Source organism: Talaromyces proteolyticus (genome assembly GCF_021365285.1).
Source record: "Talaromyces proteolyticus strain PMI_201 chromosome Unknown BGW36scaffold_7, whole genome shotgun sequence".
Classification (NCBI taxonomy): Eukaryota; Fungi; Ascomycota; class Eurotiomycetes; order Eurotiales; family Trichocomaceae; genus Talaromyces; species Talaromyces proteolyticus.
This window is the reverse complement of record NW_025764283.1, coordinates 1,116,650-1,135,995: the sequence shown is the minus strand read 5'-3', so window position 1 is coordinate 1,135,995 and position 19,346 is coordinate 1,116,650. Positions and strand designations below refer to the sequence as shown.

General features: G+C 44.4%; 8 protein-coding genes across 8 annotated transcripts; 3 read left to right on the top strand and 5 right to left on the bottom strand.

Moving 5' to 3' along the window:
- Positions 1-326: 326 nt before the first annotated feature.
- BGW36DRAFT_380624 (uncharacterized protein) lies at positions 327-1,769 on the bottom strand. Its single transcript, XM_046216354.1, has one exon. It carries the CDS (start codon positions 1,594-1,596, stop codon positions 685-687), a length of 912 nt encoding a protein of 303 aa, XP_046071230.1. The 5' UTR covers positions 1,597-1,769; the 3' UTR covers positions 327-684.
- A 2,150-nt stretch (positions 1,770-3,919) lies between these two features.
- BGW36DRAFT_342984 (general substrate transporter) lies at positions 3,920-6,156 on the bottom strand (the record flags this gene model as incomplete). Its single annotated transcript, XM_046213141.1, has 9 exons — positions 3,920-4,356; positions 4,413-4,692; positions 4,753-4,833; positions 4,891-4,969; positions 5,029-5,050; positions 5,105-5,327; positions 5,388-5,509; positions 5,580-5,891; positions 5,987-6,156. 9 exons carry the CDS (start codon positions 6,154-6,156, stop codon positions 4,134-4,136), a joined length of 1,512 nt encoding a protein of 503 aa, XP_046071229.1. The 3' UTR covers positions 3,920-4,133.
- A 1,435-nt stretch (positions 6,157-7,591) lies between these two features.
- On the bottom strand, positions 7,592-8,088 carry BGW36DRAFT_360140 (uncharacterized protein; the record flags this gene model as incomplete). The annotated part of the gene is made up of 3 exons (XM_046214141.1): positions 7,592-7,735; positions 7,793-7,903; positions 8,032-8,088. The coding sequence occupies 3 exons, from the start codon at positions 8,086-8,088 to the stop codon at positions 7,592-7,594; spliced, it is 312 nt and encodes a 103-aa protein (XP_046071228.1).
- A 1,796-nt stretch (positions 8,089-9,884) lies between these two features.
- On the top strand, positions 9,885-10,226 carry BGW36DRAFT_380622 (uncharacterized protein). Its single transcript, XM_046216353.1, has one exon. The coding sequence runs from the start codon at positions 9,905-9,907 to the stop codon at positions 10,178-10,180; it is 276 nt and encodes a 91-aa protein (XP_046071227.1). The 5' UTR covers positions 9,885-9,904; the 3' UTR covers positions 10,181-10,226.
- A 690-nt stretch (positions 10,227-10,916) lies between these two features.
- Positions 10,917-11,078, top strand: BGW36DRAFT_258970 (uncharacterized protein; the record flags this gene model as incomplete). The annotated part of the gene is made up of 1 exon (XM_046210052.1): positions 10,917-11,078. A coding segment is annotated over one exon (162 nt), but the record flags the coding sequence as incomplete, so codon positions are not given.
- A 941-nt stretch (positions 11,079-12,019) lies between these two features.
- Positions 12,020-13,508, bottom strand: BGW36DRAFT_428305 (uncharacterized protein; the record flags this gene model as incomplete). The annotated part of the gene is made up of 6 exons (XM_046220528.1): positions 12,020-12,267; positions 12,336-12,611; positions 12,671-12,956; positions 13,018-13,311; positions 13,370-13,407; positions 13,463-13,508. 6 exons carry the CDS (start codon positions 13,506-13,508, stop codon positions 12,020-12,022), a joined length of 1,188 nt encoding a protein of 395 aa, XP_046071225.1.
- A 1,374-nt stretch (positions 13,509-14,882) lies between these two features.
- Positions 14,883-16,946, top strand: BGW36DRAFT_380617 (S-adenosyl-L-methionine-dependent methyltransferase). The gene is made up of 9 exons (XM_046216352.1): positions 14,883-15,049; positions 15,136-15,286; positions 15,354-15,411; positions 15,471-15,534; positions 15,600-15,640; positions 15,714-15,920; positions 15,973-16,309; positions 16,374-16,456; positions 16,514-16,946. The coding sequence occupies exons 1-9, from the start codon at positions 14,954-14,956 to the stop codon at positions 16,548-16,550; spliced, it is 1,074 nt and encodes a 357-aa protein (XP_046071224.1). The 5' UTR covers positions 14,883-14,953; the 3' UTR covers positions 16,551-16,946.
- Positions 16,947-17,107: 161 nt separating this feature from the next.
- On the bottom strand, positions 17,108-19,282 carry BGW36DRAFT_380613 (uncharacterized protein). Its single transcript, XM_046216351.1, has 3 exons — positions 19,090-19,282; positions 18,341-18,853; positions 17,108-18,290 (listed from the first exon to the last, which is right to left on the bottom strand). The coding sequence occupies exons 1-3, from the start codon at positions 19,161-19,163 to the stop codon at positions 17,336-17,338; spliced, it is 1,542 nt and encodes a 513-aa protein (XP_046071223.1). The 5' UTR covers positions 19,164-19,282; the 3' UTR covers positions 17,108-17,335.
- Positions 19,283-19,346: the final 64 nt, after the last annotated feature.

The window sequence follows — 19,346 nt, the reverse complement described above, 5'->3', positions numbered from 1 at the left end:
AGGAATGCTCTCTACGAATCAAGCGAGAAGGCAATGATGCAAATGTAATTTATAGGGGGGAGGGTCCTCAAAGTTTTATACAGGGTTATAGTAAAGCTCGACCTGTGCGCAAAGTTATATTCGCTTGAAGTCAAAGTATCCCTCATATTTTTCGGTGCGGGGGGATTTCCGCGACCCAGGGACGGACCTTATTCAATTCTTTTCCTCATGCTTAGTATTCTAGGCAAATGATACCACATATTCATTCTTGAGCTGATCGTAACAACCCCCTTCCAGCACCTGCTATCGCGTAAGAAGGGGTTAGTAGTGAGGAATGAGACATATTTGAATTATTCTAATATCTAAGATGATCACTACATCGCTATTGGTGAGTTCGTTATGTTCTAACTGGGTCTTGAGAAACACATCGACTTTGTTAAGTAGAATGAGAGCGTTCTATTGCTTGCTTATTGTGAAAATGCACTGTAATTGCTCTTTGAGAACTCAAGTATTGTGTATTTTGTAAAAGCTCTTCAGCGGGAACCTGTTGTAGTAAAATAGCAGATGTAATCAAACTAAATGATGACTCGTTGAGTATAATGGATGCTGGAGATATTCCGCGGTTCCTGTGCAGTCAAAGGCTTTTCTGTTTCCGGGAGACCGTTGATTATTAATGGAAACTCTCTTTTGGCCAGTCACAGAAGATTATTTTTCATGCTTGCGCTTCCAAGCTTGTATCAGCATCACTGTTTCTTTCGAGCCTTCGTAAGCCGCAATGCCCTCGGCATCTTGGCTGCTGTCCAGTCCCAGAATGCTGGGGTCTGCGCCCTTCTCCAGTAGCCAAGCTACCGTGCTCGCTCCGTATCGAGATTTCGCTGCGTAATTGATCGGAGTCCCCCAATGGAAATGTCTCGGGCTATCGCTGTCCAGCTGATTGATGTTTAGACCGATCTCTTCGACCAGGTACCGCAATACCTTTGCCCTCTCTTCCTTGCCATAACCCCCCTCTCCCTCGCCCTGTAACCTGCCACCATCCGGCTTGCCTGGGTCCGCACCTGCACACGCAGAGCCTTCAGCAGCCTTGTGTAATGTCCTCCGGCTTATGCGAGCACCACTGTTGTGGATGAGCTTGAAAGTGTCAAGCGAGGCGAAGCTGGCGCAAGTTTCCAGGAGAGGCGCGGGACGCGGCCAGAGGGCGTATTCGTCGTCAAATTGCCCTCTATCTACCTTGGCACCATGTTCAATAAGCCAGCGAACGGACGCTTCATGTTCAACTACCATATCAATCAGACAGTTGTTATTTGCTTTGTGGTCGACTTGAAGGACATCCCATCCAGCTTCTGACAGGGCATTGAGTACCGGGACCGAAGGGCATTGTGCGGCTCGAGACGGCTCGAGGTTCGCCAGCGGAGCCTCCTCGTGCCGGACGAGGTGAATTACCAGGTCGGAGCAACCTCTGCTGAATGATCTGACGAGAAGCTTCTGTAGTAGTTCAGAGTACTTTTCTGGAGATAGTTGACCTCGTGCTTTGAGCAGCTTTATGGCAATATCTTCAGTAGAGGTATCGCCGATGAGGCTCGCGATAGTGCCAAAATGAGGTTTAATAGCAGGGTCCATGTGAAGACTACCAAGATAATGTACCGTGAACCGGGGAATCGTGACGATGGAGCATCATGAAGATTATTGGAGGATGTTAAAAAGGTGCTCAGCAAAGTATCTAGGACTGGTTCAATAGTCGCAAAGGCGATTGGTCGAGCGATATGTAGATTCCAGTAAATTAAAGAACTACAAAAACGAACTTCTAGTGGGGCATCTTGGCGATTTTCCTGAGATCTCTAAGATGCCCCACCAGAGCGGGATGATTGCATCCATTGACGCGGGGTCCAACACCACAGGGAACTAGAGTAAAACGTCCAAGGACGTCTCTCCGTTTGACTGACGTTGTATGTAAATAATTTTGAGAGTGGATTACAGGCATGATCATGATCTGAAGCCCGGTACGGTCATAAACTCGAATAATTAAATCATAAGAGTAAATGAAGAGAGAAAATGTGTGTGTTATTCCCGTAATTATAAGAATTAATGCATATTATATCTGTGCTGATCCACTACAGGGTACCTGATAAGCCTTCCTATGATATTCATATGAAAGCCCACGCGAAATGAAGCGTTATGGGACATATAAATCACGCCATAGTTCTCTCGCCCGAGGCAGCCTTGTTGGAATATCAGGCTGCGGCTCTACCGGCGGCAATTTTGCTACCTATGCATTGAAGTCTATAATAATCCCTATTGACACCGAAAGACTTTCCTCAAGTGTAGATTTTCGCCCAAAAAAGCGGCTAATTCTTGGGCTTAAATAACCCCTTCAAGCCCAAGTCTGTAAATATATAGGGGGCATCGCCAGTTATCAGTGCCACGTCCCCACTCCTATCGTGCATCACTTCCAATCATGAGCTTCGCATAAGACCTCCTCGACCTCGAATTTCCAACTGACCTAAGGCTCTCTCTAGATGTCGAGTCATTTATATACTCCACAATAGCAAAATGATGAACAACCGAACAAGGTTCGTCCATTTGGATCAGGGACACAAAGACACCTAAGTCATCACATAGGTTAACTAGTTAACGGTTCGTTCAATGACTAAACACACTAGTGGTCACCATACAGCGAATCTATTCCCTTTCTATCTAAGCATGGAAACCTGGGAGATTCATGCACTCTATATACATGCTGGCCAGATAGCCAGGAAGAGCCAAAGGCATTGACTCCGCCAATGAATAAGAAGAATATCTCAAAATTTAAATTTAGTCCAAACAGTAAACAAATCGCATTCCTAGCTGTCACCAAGAAGGAAGTAAATGATGTCATTGATGTGTGGGATCAGAACTAGGATTATGCCAACTTGTATCTCCTCAACATCAAGAATGGTAGTACCCGCGATTTAATTTCAGATGAGTCGCATGTAGTTGATTTTTCCTAGAATATACGCCAAGACAATGCTAATGCAAGGAGATATATGGCCGCAAATTTAAACATTATTCACACCCCCAAGAAGGGTCCTGAGTGCTGAACCCCGGTGTGGAGTTGTGTCTGACAGTCCACTATTTGGGGTTGAGATCAACCGCATGCATAAAAGTGTTCTCCAGGTGTTGTGTAGAATCATCCATTTATAGATCTATGGAATTTTCTAGCTGTTAATCTGCAGTCAGCCGGCTGGCAGAATGATTCGGAGTTTCGACATTGGCAGTCGATTCCTAATATCAGAGTCCATTGAAAGTGTTGCCGAAATAAACTGTTTACCGAGACTTGTGCAAAGCCAATACCGTTCATGACTTTGGAAATCGAGGCAACAATTGCTACTGTAAAAAGGAAGCAATATTTTTTGTAGAACCAATATCCTTTCCTCCTGTTACTTACATATTCAGCTCAATGCACCGCTCGCCGATTACAGTTGATAGCATTTCAAGATGGAGGGCAATACTAAGGAACGATCCAATTATTTGGCCAGGGACTACTGTGATCCCAGAGCCAGTGAATAAGGCTCTGATACCAATGCTGATGAACACCTTGCTGATGAAGAATTCACCGCCGACGGAATGCTCAAAAGTTGCCGACTGCTACGGGATGCTTAACATGAAACTAGAAACTTGACACTCCATGCCAAGTCGGGTGATAGAAGCCAACCTTGCTGTAATTATGGCGGTGTCTTGAATCGGTTCTAAAAACCAATTGAGAGCACCACAACAGATGAATGGCCTAAAAAAATACTAAGTAGTTATACTAGTTACTGCAAAATAGCGATTTGTCAAGCTAGCCGTGCTTCCTTTCACTTTCGCTTTCGCTGAGCCTGAATTCCAGGGCTCCCTTTACCTCCTAGCATTTTTACCATCCATGAGTTGCACGCCCAGCTTTCGGCTATGAACCATCTAACATTCACACAGCTTATATTTGACAGCAAAGAAGCTGTCAAGCTTTATCACCTATTACAGTACATACTATCTGCATAGACTTGGATTGAACAAGTACAACATGTGCAAAATGATTCTAAGTTGTGATAGCTAGCATCCATGTCCATTGAATGAGAGAACAGAGTGAAAAATCTCGCCCATCCTCCGTGTATCTATTCTCGGAATCGAGATAACCATGAAGTCTAGCTCTCATTCTTGTCAGCAAACTCGGCATGAGTGAGAACAACGCCTTTCTCCTCCTCGACGATGCCTTGTCCATCGGCAGTCAAGTGAACAACCACCACGTCCCCGAAGAGCGCACCAATTTCCTCAACGGGTATTTTTTTGGTCTCGGGCACAAAGAAATACACGACTGCGGTTGAAACGACGCATAATCCTGCGTACAAGTAAAACATGTTATATTGACTAATAATGTCAGTGTCCACATAATCTTCGCGAAAGCACTAAGGGGTTTCACATACAGGTTTTTGATGATCAGCGCTCCTGGAGTTGTATACGTTAGGGCACCAGTGAAATACGCGAAAAAACCAATGCTGACGCCTTTTGATCGGATGGCGGTGGGAAAGATCTCTGACACCCAGATAAATGAGGTGACATCGATGCAAAGGCAGAAAATAAAAAAGAAGAGGTAGATGAAGACCACACAAGCATAAAGTCCGCTTTTGTTGGTGGAGTCGAGGTATTTCCACTGCAGAATACCTTCCACAAGCAGACAGACAGCTAGTAACGGGAAACCGATGACTTCCAAGGATAGAATTTTAGAGGATGCTCGTATAATTGACATGGTTAGAGAGAACTTACGGAACAGGGTCCTGCGTCCGATTTTGTCCACTGTAAACATACCAATGAAGAGTGCAACCTGATTTGTCACAGTCATGATGGCTATACATGTTGATTAATTGATCGCTGGTTTAATACCCCAAATTGGCAACAACATACCATACAATAAGAGAGGCATTACTCCCGTCATTCCAAGGTTACTAAAGATAATCGTGATGTAATTTACTAGAAGCAAAACCTAGAAGAATAGTTAGTGTAAACGTCCAATCGATTTTGGGAACTGGCAAGGGTACTTGCTCCAGTGGATTGTGAGGAAAACCTCCATTCACATCATTAGTATGAGGGATAAGTAATAAGTTGGCTACGAACTCACTGGATGAAAAATGCTAATAGACACCTGCGGCGCCATGAAGGCTTTTTCACCATACTCAAAATGCCAGTATCCAGTCCCTTATCGAACTCGATCTGTCGGACAATCTGAATATACTCAGCTTCAGCAAAAGTATTGTCATTGTCAGTTGGATCGTGGTGGATCTTCTTAAGCACCGCCAATGCCTCGTTATTTCTTCCTACCAACGCGAGGTACCGGGGTGATTCTGAAGTTCTTAGTCAATGGCGGAAAATAAAGAGTCCGGAGTGGTTATATATATGCATACCGACTAGGTAAGGTGTCGCAAGTAAGAGAACTAATGGCCCAAGGCACGACAAACCCAGGGGGAGCCTCCACTGTACTGTGGGACTTTGTGCAAAATACGTGCCCACTGATATAAATGCGCAGCTGTTTGTATCGCAATGTTAGAAGAAGGGTCAAACACAAATGAAAAAACAAAGGGTCCTGGCAGACATACACACTATATCCTAACGAGAAGAAAACTGTGGTAAGACCAGTGAGCAAACCACGGTGCTGGGGAGGTGCAATCTCTGTGATGTATAATGGAACTAAGAATAGTAGCATTCCCAGGCCCACTCCTTGAAGCATCCGGACCACGATAATCATAGGGACGGCTACAGAGCCTGTAACCAGAGCACTGCCAATCAATGACACTAAAGCAGATATGGCAAATGATAGCTTTCTTCCTATTATATCTACTGCCCAAGCTTGAATTAACGAGCCCGTGGCCAGGCCAAAATAGAAGAGTGCATTAAGTGCCCCTAGAATGCTACCGCCAGTAGCATGTTAGTACAAGTCACTCAAACATAATAATCATCAACATACTTGTCCGTGTGTGAGCTGCTCGCTATTTCTAATGTTAACGCAGAGTCAATAGATGGAGCTGAATAATTAATACCTTCGAGTTTGAAATAATTAAAGAACCCGGGCTGGCCAATACTGGTAGCAAAAACACTCGACCCAAAGCCATAGCTATAGGCTCCAATGGCCGCCACGATACTGATAAAGATATTGTACCTCGAAAGCTTGGCCATTTTCGTTAGATATTTTCGTGGAGAAAGGGACGGTTGAAAATAATTAAAGCATGTTAAGAGATCCCCGGGCCTTTAGATATAGCATCGGAAAGCGGGTACTGGCGAAGCCGCCAGGGCTACAGCTTGCTTTAACGCGGTTGGCTGCGCTACAAGAAAACCCCGGGTTTCGGCTTGATACTTTCTGGGAACCGGAGATTTATAATGGGGTGTTACCCCGCGCTTGGAGTTCTGCAGCTAATTGGCTAGGAAGCTTATTGTAGATTACAAAGTTGAGAACCATAGCCGGTTTCAAATTCTAACAACAGCTGGCGCTCTACAAAATTTTATTGGCTCGCAATTGATAATTATTTACCGATGGTAGGTTATATCTCTGGCTTCGGTGTGCTGGACGATTTAGTTCCAGATTATGTTAACTAATGCAATCGCTAACGAATATAAATTGACTAAGCTTGAAATATTTGGAGTAGTTAACGTACTCAACTACCACCGAGCCGTCCAGTCCCTATTGCATACAAAATAGCAGTTTTCTTTATGCAATTTCTCAACAACAACACTTTCAAATGTAGCAAAATCCTAAGAGTAGAGTAATGTAGTAGTAATTACTTGTATATCAAGAATATAAGTCTCCAACCTTCGTAGATCTTTTTATTACATGGGAGCGGTGTTTATTACAGCAGGGAAAATTCCTAAAATAGAGGAGTCTGGAAAGGAATATACCGAGAGTTAAGTGCAAACTTTATGTAATTGAAACCCGAGAACACAAAGACGGGGATATCTTGGAATAAGCTTTCAATTACATGACATATAGTGCAAATTATGGGAATATCCTGTTTTGTCCACATTCCCCGCATTCCTCGAATCCCAGATTGTTAATCACATTCCCACCTCTATTTCATCGAGTTCAAGCTTAGCAATATAGAAGCTTCAGAAATCCAAGACATTAGATCACAATTATAAGAGAAACAAATTACAGTTTTAATTTTTTAAGAACCAAAAAGCAAAAATTTTGTACCTTCATGAGATACTAATATTACTATAAGCAAGATATCTTCTACTACTAGTGATGAAAACTATCATAGATTAATAAACCTATTTACCTTGTAAAAAAAAGAATAGTGATCCTCTACACCATATCAGAATAGCTAGAAGTATTTTAATTCCACTAAAATTACTCGAGTGGTTGTACCTTACACAACAAATAATCCTGCTGGGTTTGAGCCAGAGCTAGTATGTGTCTCAGATTAATTCAAAAAAATGAATTAGATATAGCATATTAATGGAAGCGGGTACAAGAATAAAAGACATTCATTTATCATGGAATTGTGTGAGAAGGAGCAAACTGATAAATGTGAATTACACATGTGGTCTTCACCAGTTTCATCGTGAATGCTGGATACGAAATTGGCGCTATCAAATATTAATGTTGTAATGAACTTCAATTAGGAATCAGGCTCTTAGGGGTCTTCACATTGATCTTGAGGGAAAGAGGCTTTGCAAACAGCTGCATTACTTTTTCAAGATACTGAAGGTAGTGAGGCGTTTCGCCATGATACAGGAGTGCAGCCTCATCCTCATAACTCTGATGATATATAAATTTAATATATTCTCTCTCAAGAACATTGAAGCAAAAATATACGTCCATAATCACGAATATATCTACATCTGGTATTTTGAAATTGTAGTAATTGCAAATACCCGGCTCGATGACGTGTACCATTTCCGATATCCCATCAAGAAGGGCTACGAACTGTATAATTCGTGTTTCTCAGGGTCAGCGATTATCAATCTTAGATAGCTACCACATTTTTCAATACAGAGGATTTAAGAAGTATCTTGTTTGAACAGCGAATAATTAACTTACACTTATCGGTTTACCTCATCAGTCTTTCCAGGCTTGATAGAAGCAAATACCACGGCGTGAACTGGTGCCATGTTGAAATTCACGGCAGCAATGAATTGTGAGAGGAACTAGAAGATCAAACAACAATTATTTCCCGTCATATATTTTATATCTCCTGTCACATACCATACTAGCGACTTATAGATCTAGCTTGGTATTTGGTAATTGGCCAGGACTACTCTGGACAATTTGTAAACTTCATTACAGTACAGGGTTCTCATAACCAATTAATTTTCTTATGGTGACGGCTATGTTGTTCATGAAAGAGAAAAGTGTTGCCGACCGTTTCTCTCTATCCCGAAAATGCCGGGGAAAGCCGAAAACTTTCAGCTTTACCGGATACGAGATATCCAAAGCCGAACAACGCGGCTCTATTCAGCCCGGTGTGCAAAATAATTATCCTCCCACCGGCTGGTGTGTAAGAAACCGAAATTGAGTAATATAATTGAACAATTTTTGTTTCGTTGCCGTTTCTTTTGCCAAACTCTATTTTTCAGTGTGCTTATATTCTTGGACGAATATCGCAACGTGTTGGCGTTCCAGCTCTTGAAAAACATCCATAAATAGAATAGTCATATTCACCTCAATTGTACTCAAGTGACGTTTGAATTGACGTGGATTTTGAGGTGTTTGTAAACAAGATGATTGTGATTTGCTTGAACGACTTAGAGGAGGGGAGGTTGGAGTCCTTAATTGGACAGTAAACTGTTGATAAACTCGATCCGAATCAAATGGCACTAATCTAGTAGCTGTGAAGCCATTCCCAACAGTCTCAGCTTTATGTGTCATTGTTCGCGCCTTTGGAAATACAGTAAGAAAGTCGATTTTGTCAATCTAATTGAATCCAAGCCTCATCCGCTGCTCATTAAGCTGTCCGTATTGCCGTTTTAAACAGCAAAACAGCTAACATCAAGGGGCTGCAAACGATGAGAGGAGTGCGGAGGCATGTAGATTAGGATAATATTATTCTCGGTGCATGTACAATTAAATTCAGCATTTAAATGACTTCTATGGCCATTAAGAATAAGCTTTCGATATCTTCCCACTACACAGGCATTCGTATGAGGAATGAAGTGATTAATGAGCTAATCAATACTAATCTCATCCGTTGTCCATCCATTATTATTAATAGTAATTTTCCAATCAGCTGGAAGAGTTTTAAACTAGCTATATTGTATGTATTTTGTTACTTTGATGATTATGTATGATGGCAGAACCTATCTACTAGAACTGACCATATATGTTGTACAGATGATATTGATCAACCAGGAAATAAAAGCGACGGGTATGTGTTTGCAGAAGTGAGCGAATATCATCCCTATTCAAGCTATTTGTTACATGTAGAAATAATTCATCTGGTAATTCAAGTAGCATTTCAAAGAATTGTGTTGAAATAGACGGATCAAGCTAAAGGGAAGCCGGTTTGCAAGGCGCTTGCCTGATTGCGGAATGACGAGGAGGTGGCAATGTAACTTAGTAACTACCTCGGAGAAGATTAGGACCGCAGAATCCCAATATTGTCTAGACTACTAACTAGCTGCCATAAAATCTGATGATAGCCGACTTTGCTAACCCTCTCGTATACAGGACCTCAACATAATTCCCCAGATGCTCCATGGCGTGGCCGTTTGGTTCCAACCAGGGTGCTCACGAAGAGGCAAATCAATGAGACTACATGAGGCTTCGCCTCAATCCAAAAGCGCGCGACATGTCTGATTAGGGGCACCTTCCGCAAAACAGCAGCCGAAGCGCTGAATGTCAAACTGTACTTACTTCCAATTAAGCGTCAAATGGGGCAACTTATCAAAGAACGCCGCCCTGCAACTGCACACCAGCCCAACCCACACGATGCCAGAGAGCCTAATTCGACAACATTCTGAAAATGAGATTAAGCTTAACAGTTATACCTCCGAGGTGCATGCCTGGAAGAAGGATGGATGCCTGCAGGCTCCCCCGGACGCCGTGGCGGGGACATGGGAGGGTCGGCAAGCATTCATCCAGGTGCCATGGCAGACACCCCTTAAGGTAGCCATTGAAAAACAAGAAAAAGGGATAAGCGCACACAATTCTATGCAATACACACAACCCCCCACTAATGATCTACTCAGACGGCAGCGGCTATAAAGGCCAAATCGCCGCTGCAATGGTATATCCTATGATCAATAAGCAATATTCAGCATGTCTCAGTGCTGAGGGCGCGTCGACTGTATACACTGCTGAAATCCGTGCCATCGAATTCACTCCGAGAACCGCCTTTTATTACAACGAGATGCCTGATTGGGAAACATGCGTCAAAAAGAGGATAGTCATCTTTTCAGATAGCCAAGTAGCCCTAGAATACTTAGTAATCCAGACAGTCTCAGAACAAATCTTTATACAAAGCTGGCAAGACCTGCTTAGCGAATGCACGCTTGATAACGTCCCAAACACGCCCCAATAGATCCCTGGGCATAAAGGCATTAAGGGCAAAGAAGCAGCAGACCGTACAGCCAAGCGCGCTGAACAAAAGGCCGTCAGACAATCTATTCAAACTGACGATAATACTAACACTGTTTTAAAGCTATGTTGGCTAGCGTCAGCCGCAAAGCGCCAAATCCAACAATCAACAAAGGACTCGTGGAGGCGAGAATGGGAGCGAGGCAAAGCAGGGGCCCCAACACACAAACTACTTGACGCCCCGACTACAAAGACACTGCGATATTGAGGCGGCCTGCGTAAGGCATCTGAATCAATATTCATCCAACTACGAGTCAGCTTGAACCCACTATTTGTGACGGATAAAACGCCGAGACTATCCTTCTGCCCATGCGGCCTTGGCGGCGGCCAATCTCCAAGACATCATTGTCACCAAAACACTCGCGAACGCATGGCAATGTGGAGTCGTATCCAAGGCGGCCGTTCAGTAGGCGGATTTTGTGAGATAATTGGCGAAAAAGAGGCAGCGATTGCTGTCGCGCAATTCACAATCGACACAGACGTGCTTGATCAATTCAGAGCAGTTGACTCCAAAGCACTAAGCACGCAGCCTGGCGAAGCCAAGACAATTGCTAAGGCCCCAAACCAAGGACACTGACGTGGCTTAGGCAGCGCGTAGAACACACATGCACTGGCGCACCAGGTTAGCCCATAACCAGTAAGGACCAGTAAAACACCAACATCCTGCCTGAATGCGGGAAGCGACACGAAGCAAGGCCTAGTAAAGGACGGTTTGCAGAAATACGCGAGCGTAGGCCTGAGCTAGGCAGGCTGAGCCAGAGTAAGATATTTAGTGAGAAATGAACATCGATATCGCATAAACTGGGCGTACGCGGCGCGCTAATCAGAGGTGAAAAAGGTGAATATTATGAGCGGTATCAACTATTTGCGTTATTCATATTTTTACATATTCTATTTTATTTGCATTATTTACACTAGTTAGCTTATTTTACCTTCCCATGGCTGGCCCCTGGGGTTGCTCTCATATACCCTACAGGCTAGGGCGCAACCCTGGGTAGCGGCGGCGATAGTATGGAAGCCAGCGACAACAGGTCAACTACTGCTACTACTACTATAACCTCAACATAACTATTCACAATGACAAGGATTCTTGAAAACACCACTGCCCAAAAGAATGAGACCTCAATGAATTACAGAATAACAGCTTATACGAGGCGCGAGCTTCTTTTCATAAGAAGCCTCACAGCGGCTGCAATTATACCCGTTGTTGACATAATGGAAAATCTGACCGAACAAAATATCACCAGCGCCCGGTCGTGTAAATCCAGGTCTCTTGACGATGTCTTTAAGGAACTTTCTAAGTGGACCAGTGTCATAATTGAAGGCAGTCAAACGGGGTTCATGACTTCCCGAATATAGCGGTCGCTCGAGATATTCGGCAACCGTCCAAGCGGTCAGGGTGTTCCGAGTCCCAGAGGGCCATTAATCACTGCCGAGTTAAATAGAAAAATAGATGTTCTAGAATGCTTAGGTCGAAGATCCCTGCTTTAAGCCAGATGTGAAGAGTGGGGAGCTCTTGAGTTCCTCCCAGTTGTGGACTGAGAGACTATTTGCGTCGGATTGGGTCACTGCTTCATTTCCTCTTTTCCACAGCTCCTCTTCGAAAGCGGTGACAGCTGCAGAAAGAGATTCAGGTGATTTCGTATCAAGGGCTGCCAGTTGGCGGCCGAAATAGGCGGCATCCGTAATCGCGTTGTTCAAGCCCTGCCCACGATCTAATATCGAATTCAAGGTGATTAGCATCGATCAATCTACTGTCAACATATCAAATTAAACGACTCACGGAAAGTCATCGGATGAGCAGCATCTCCCGCCAGTGTAACTGTGCCATTATGATTGTCCCACGGTTGCGTTGGCCAGGACGAGAGCCTGTTGTGCCAGAATGTTGTCTCGCTAGGGATGGAATGTAGTACTGTCCTGAATGGCTCCCCGAACGTGTTAGCTCTTTTCTTCAGATCGGCTGCGATGGCCGTGCCTGATAGGCCGGTATCTGATTCTGAAATCCATGACAAGATGATCATGAATACGCAGTCTTTTGATTGTGTGGCCTCATTATGGACTTATATCGTTAATTCCCAGTATGCAACCATGCAGCAGGAGGGCTATGTGGTCACTTACTGCCAAACCAGTTGAAGTAGCCATCAGGATGGAATGCGATACAGTATCTGGGATGCAGATTTCTTAGGGCATTAACCTCCTGCTCTGGAAGACGCGAGATCGTGGCCGAGGCCACAATGCGGGAGGGAATCAATGCGGCCTTTTCCTTGCCTAGTAGATATTCACGAACACGGGAATGGGCACCTTCTGTGCCGATCAGTAAATTTCCGGTTTCCTGGCTGCCGTCTTCAAATAGGGCCGTCACCGTCTTGTTATCAGAGTGGACCGCAGTTAGGCATTTTCCATACTATGTATAACCGTTAGGTTTGATTCACTGGTAGTTTCTGACTATGGGAGTATTTTTTAACCTGAATATCGATGCCAGTCGAGATCAAATTGAGAAATTTTCTCCTCTGCAGACGGTAGCTGTACGGCGTGGGCACGGAAATGAGAGGCTCTCCAGTCGCTAAGTTGAATATCGGCAAGAAATCACTCTCTGACGGTGTATGCAAGTCAACCTGTGTCGATTCCAGCTGACTGACTAATTCTGGTGGGAGGCACTCAGCCAGGTATGATTGTGCCCAATATATTCCATAATTCCAGTCTCGTGGCCGCGCATCGGCTTTTGTATCCTGTTCAAAGACTTTGCAATGCACGCCATGCTTTTTGCAAGAATTAGCTATCTGCTTCATGTGGTAAGTGCTGCCAGATCTACTGCACCTTCTTTAGCACTTGAGCAATGAGGAGTCCGGCCGCTCCTGTTTCCTTGGTCAGTTATCCTATTGCCTTACCTCGGACTAGGTTAAGGTTTACCTGCGCCAATCACCATAACACGACGTACATCTGCAACTGTCTCCATGCTGTCGTTGATTTAGGCATATATGTGACAATGGGATCTGATATACGGCCTGGGGGAACTAGAAAAGCTGCGGTTTACCCTTCAAGAGATACGAACGGCCCCTCCTCCTGTACAGTGGGATGAATTATTTGGAGGATAGCACTAAAGTATTGTGCTTGTATTGCCCCATAATAATTTAGCACTAGTCTGGAATTATACATTATAACAAGAGATTTCGTCAGTTTTTTGTTTAGTTAAATTTTTAGCGCGTACTTTTATGACCGCCTTTTTAGTGTTATCCTCAAACATATTTCATCCCACTGTATATTGGATTCAAATTAGGCGAGAATGCTGTCCAGTTAATAGGGTAGATACTCCTTGTAGGAAGCTTCTTGATGGTATCTTTATTAGCATGCTCAGGTGCACCAACTTACATAAGTTGAACATATGTAGATTGCTGTCAATTTAAGCGAATATAACTATTAATAAAAGGTATAATTCGCTTGTAATAATTCTTAGATCTAATACTGCCCCATTCCTTTTCCCAAATAGGAATGGAAGCCTGACGTGATCTATGTCTTGGAAGACTAAAGAATTCGATTCCATTTCTCAATTGTCCAATTTATATGTTTAAGGGCCCAGGCAAGACGTACACGTTTATTTTGATCCGATAGAGAAGGCTTGTGAAGAGCTTTACAATGAGTATAACCTCTTTTTTCAAGTTCTCGAGATAGTGCAGTAGTCATATAAGGAAGCTCAAGCTCACGTATCACTTTATGGTAAAATATACGATGTGTACGTTTTGAGGAATCAATTCACTTAATAATGCGATTAATCTCATTCTTGATAGCTTTGGATCTTTGCCATGAGCCATTTTAGGAGTTTTTTGTTGATTTTGACATGCATATTGGACTTGGCGATAACTGATTTGAAGCTGTGAGGATATTTAGAGATATGTAAATCCAGAATCTCGTAGTGTTAAAACACGAATCCGTTTATCTCTATTGAGATGTACAGATTCTACTTCGCTTCAGGTGCCTTAGGTGCCTCAGTAGCTGTTCCAGGGGGGATATTAGGCTCTGGGGTGGTGGCCATATTGATATTGAACAGAGTAATGTTACTCCGGAGCGCGTCTCTGAGAGATCTCACTAGCTTCAATATTAGCCAAATTTGGAAGGCGGTGGTGAGGAAAACCTGACCGTCTGAAGGAGTCGAATCCTTGCAAATGCCCACCGTACCAACAAATCCACCGGCGTCAACCACAGTAGTTCGAATTCGGTGGCATTAGACCACACAACTGACCCACAACGTTCTGGTGTTCAGCTCATTGCTGCGCGCTAAACTCACCGCCTGGTCCTGCTTTGAGAGGATCCCGGCCTCACATCATCGAACCTTGTTATTTTCATTTATTCTTAGCTGAAGGCCTCACGATAAGCCGGACAGCTGCTGAAATTGCATCTGTGGCCATGGCGTCCCCCGCAGATGAAAATTACATCGTCCAAGGTCTGTCCGCTCCGACAACGGTCCGAAGAGAGAACCTAGAGGGTGCTGTGACTACCGAGGTACAGTTTATATTCAACTTCCGCACACATACCGGACTGCTTTTCTCTTCGCCAACTTATCTACGTTCTGACGGGGAATCACTCAGCTTCCCGAGCCCGCTGGAGCGGACGAGACGGATGACGGTGGAGATAATGACTCTGCGCTGGATGCGGCCAGTTTGTCCTCAGAGACTACGAGTCTCAGTTCATCCGTGACGAAGTACCGTGAGGAAAATGGAAGAAGATACCATGCGTATGGTGCGAGCTTCGGTTTATTCCTGTCCCTGAATATGAGCGAATCAATTGCTAACATCGTACCGGCCAGGGTCTACGGAGCATTGGGGGCCCAACGATGAACAGGCCCAGGAACAGCAAGATCTTAGGTGAGCTTGTCTTTGGTATGGAATCTGTTATTTGTATATCTGCTTATGTGGTGTGCCAGTCACCACCTCTGGTGCTTGACTCTCCGTGGAAAGTTATACCTTGCCCCGATTGAAAAACCACAAGTGGGTAGTTGCCATGCAATCCACACCGCAGAAATAGATGTCGAATCGCTAACTATTAGAAACAGAGTATCCTAGATCTCGGTACCGGCACTGGAATCTGGGCCATGTATGATCCCCCAGAACCATTCTCTTTGTTGGGGGTGTTCTCTCAATGGCATGGCTGCTTACTGCTTTACCAGGGACATGGCTGATGAGCACCCTCAGGCCGAAGTCAAAGGGATCGATCTGTCTCCCATTCAGCCACCCTGGGTGCCGCCAAACCTAAAATTTGAGATCGACGACTACAATCTAGATTGGTTAGATGTTGAAAAGTTCGATCTTATTCATTCTCGTGAACTCCTTGGGACAGTCCCTAGCTGGCCAGACTTGTACAAAAAGGTTTTCAGGTATAACTCCTTTAAAGCAGCTCAAGTACCGTCAATACTGAGGCGAATTTAGTGCTCTTAAACCCACCGGCTGGTTTGACCAGGCAGAGCCGGGACTTTTCTTCACTTCTAGCTACGATACGCTAGGCGATGATCATGTTTACCATCAATGGGGGAAACTGATGGTGGAGGCTGGGCAGAAATCCGGCATGAATTTCGATATTGGCCCGCACCTCAAAGGCTGGCTTGAAGATGCCGGATTCATCAATGTTACTGAAATCCGAGTTCCCTGGCCGATTGGCAACTGGGCCAAAGATCCGCATCAGCAAGAGATCGGAGTTTTTAACAAAATACGGCTAGAACAGGGTATCTTGGACTTCTGTTCTCGTCGTTTCTCGAACAACATGGGCGTATGTGTTTGGTGGCTTCCTGGAAGTTGAATCTCCCCAAGTGAAGCAACTGACTGATTTGCAGTGGAAACCGGAGGAACTTGAGATATTCGGGATCAAGATGAGAACTGCACTCAAAACTCGGAAACTGCTTGCCCACCAGTGGGCGTATGTTACTTCCTTTTCCAACTTGATCTAAAGTGAATCAATGCTTACTTCTCTCAGGTACTTTGTATATGCACAGAAACCGCCGTCTACCTAGGTAAAAGGACAGGGAAATGTAAATTCTAGGTTTCCCTTGCTAGGAAATAAGGATCATCTCAAGAAGCAACATCAAAACTGTCAACTGTGTTACTAGAAGGCAAAGTATCCAAAGCAGTTGACGCATGGTATTGGGAAGATAATAGGGAAGTTGTTCACCATTGACGAATGCACAAATCGATGCACACTACTAAATCTAGTCTTCTACTACAGTGATTCGTGGCTGAATTTTGGGCTCGGGATCACTGCGTCCATAACTTTTCAGCCCATATTCTACTAGAATTGGCATGAAACTATGTGATATACATCACGTGATTAGGTGACCCTACCAGTGATGAGTTGATATGTTTCTTTCATTCGTGCTACGTCTTGTTATTGAATACACCTTAGTCCTCGAATGTCTAATGCTATTTGCTCATCTGTCAGGACAGTTCTAGGTATGATCCTTTAAAAGTAGTGATCGTTGTATATATACTGCATACGTTTAATAAGATCATTTATTTTTATATAGATAATAGGTAAATACTATCTATATAACTATAGATACTATAAATTCTAGTTTTCACATTTATATTATAATATAAAGAAAAATTGAAACATATAAAAATAAAATGTAGTTTAATGGGATAGATGATAGATCAAATGGGCCTGACACGGCGCCGTTAACATTCGCTCTAAGATACAAAAAAACGCCGGCAACTCCCCGTATTCTGCAAGAGAACCCAGCTGGCATCGACGTACAAAGGCATGACGTTGTTTTATACAAGCATTATTACACTGAAAGATCTAAACCAGACGGCCAACGCCCAAGTTTGATGGCCCTATGACTAGTTCTTGGACCTGTTCCTTGACACCGCCCAGTCTGTTTGCAACCCCTAGAATACCAGCTTCTACATCCCCAAGAGCAGCAGCTAGATCCGCAAGTTGAGTCTTAACATTTCCGCCGCTGGATGCACTGGCACGATTACGCGACGAGGCAAATTCATTGATTTGCCTGTTCAGCGAGCTTTCAACGCCATACAAGTGGTCTTCAACCTCCTTCAGGTTCTTCCTGTAGGTTTCGAGAACGGTGGTCATTTCATCGGATCGGTGCGAGAAGTAGTCAACAAGATTGACGGGAACGCCGTTGATGGAGTCCGTGGTGGCCGAGTCTCCTTCCACATCATCGGGCAATGCCAGTGTGCTTTTTCGATGTTTTATAGATGATCGAAGGGACTGTCGCTCTGAAAGCTGTTGCTCTGGTACTGACCACCAGCCTCCACTTGAAGATTGGTACTGTAGAGGCAGCTTCAGATTATCAATGGCACGGAATGCGACTTGAGCTTCGGCAGCATTCCGCGTCACCATATTGCGTACGTTATTAATGTCCCGAGCATCATTCTCCAGGGCATGTTGCATCGTCTCAAGCTTGTTTTCCACAAAACCAACATCGTTTGGTATCGTAGCCCCTTGCTTCGCAATCGTGGGGAGAAGGTCTGTAACCTCATTGCACATATTTAGTTGATTCAAGACATATGTATCGATCTGTTCGATGGTCATTTTGATCTCATCTGCGCAGCTTTCGAACTTGGTTGTAGGCAATAAGTTGCTGGCATCAACTCTGACTCCTTGGATAACGGTTCCTTGAGCGGCGGTAGATTGTTGTAGTTGTTGGGGTGCGTTATTCTGAGCACTAAATATCGATAACGTAGGTTTTTGCTGTTGTGGTTGCTGTTGCTGAACGACATTTTGAGTTCCACCACTAACAGACGATTAGTTTACATTATAGGAAACAGCAATGCTTTGACTTACAAAAGAGACGCACCGCCACTAGGTGCAGCTGAGCCAAAGAGTGATTTTGGCTGAGTTGTTTGAGCTGTTGCGCCTTGATTTCCAAACAAGCTGCCTCCTGTGGCGCCAGTCTGCGCGGTATTTGTGTTTCCGAAAAGGCTGTTTCCAGTATTTCCAGCTGGCTTATTCCCAAAAAGGCCCCCACCAGTTGTCCCCGTCTGCTGTGTAGTTGTGTTCCCAAACAAGCTTGTGGCTGATGCTGCAGGTTTCGCAGCAGCATTTCCGAATGAACCCCCAGTTTGCGGCTGCGATGTCGCTGCCGGCGCGCCGAACAGACTTCCTCCAGCCATACCACTCTGCTGAGGCGCACTGGATGTATTCGAACCTAGTCCACCAAACAAACTTCCACTGCTCTGCTGTGTGTTTCCAGTTGTTGTGTTTGCTGTCGTATTCCCGAAAAGACTCCCGGCAGGCTTCTGCTGGTTTCCAAAAAGGCTTCCTGCTGTTGCAGGTTGGGATGTAGGAGTTGCTGTGCTGGAATTTGGACGACGTTAGTATGTTCTAATTTAATGTGGACGTTTCTTCAAAGCCATTCAAGCCCTTCGCTCTTGAGTCGGATTTCTTCTTGCCGACCTTTAAACCAAACTTACAAAGCGATTCAATTACTCATAGTTCGGTTGAATGCAATATGCTCAAGAGGCGAAAACTTCATTGTAAAATGAGAGAGAGGCTGACTGGCAAAGAAAGAAGATCCAGGGTGATGCACTCACAATAATGAATTGGCTGAGGAAGTGTTGATGGACAGCCCACCCGCCGCTGCGGTAGAAGTTTTCGGGGCGAACATTATGGACTGAGCGGAACTTGTATCGGTTGAGCTTTGTATATTAGAAGATAGGATCGGCCGTCAGCCCCTTGCTTCAGCCGCGAGAGGTCTTCTGCGAGCAAAGGAAGTCTCGACTTGCGATAGAAACAGATAAAAACAAAGCTGCGGCAGGCCAAGAATTCCGCCCTGCGCGACCCGCCATCC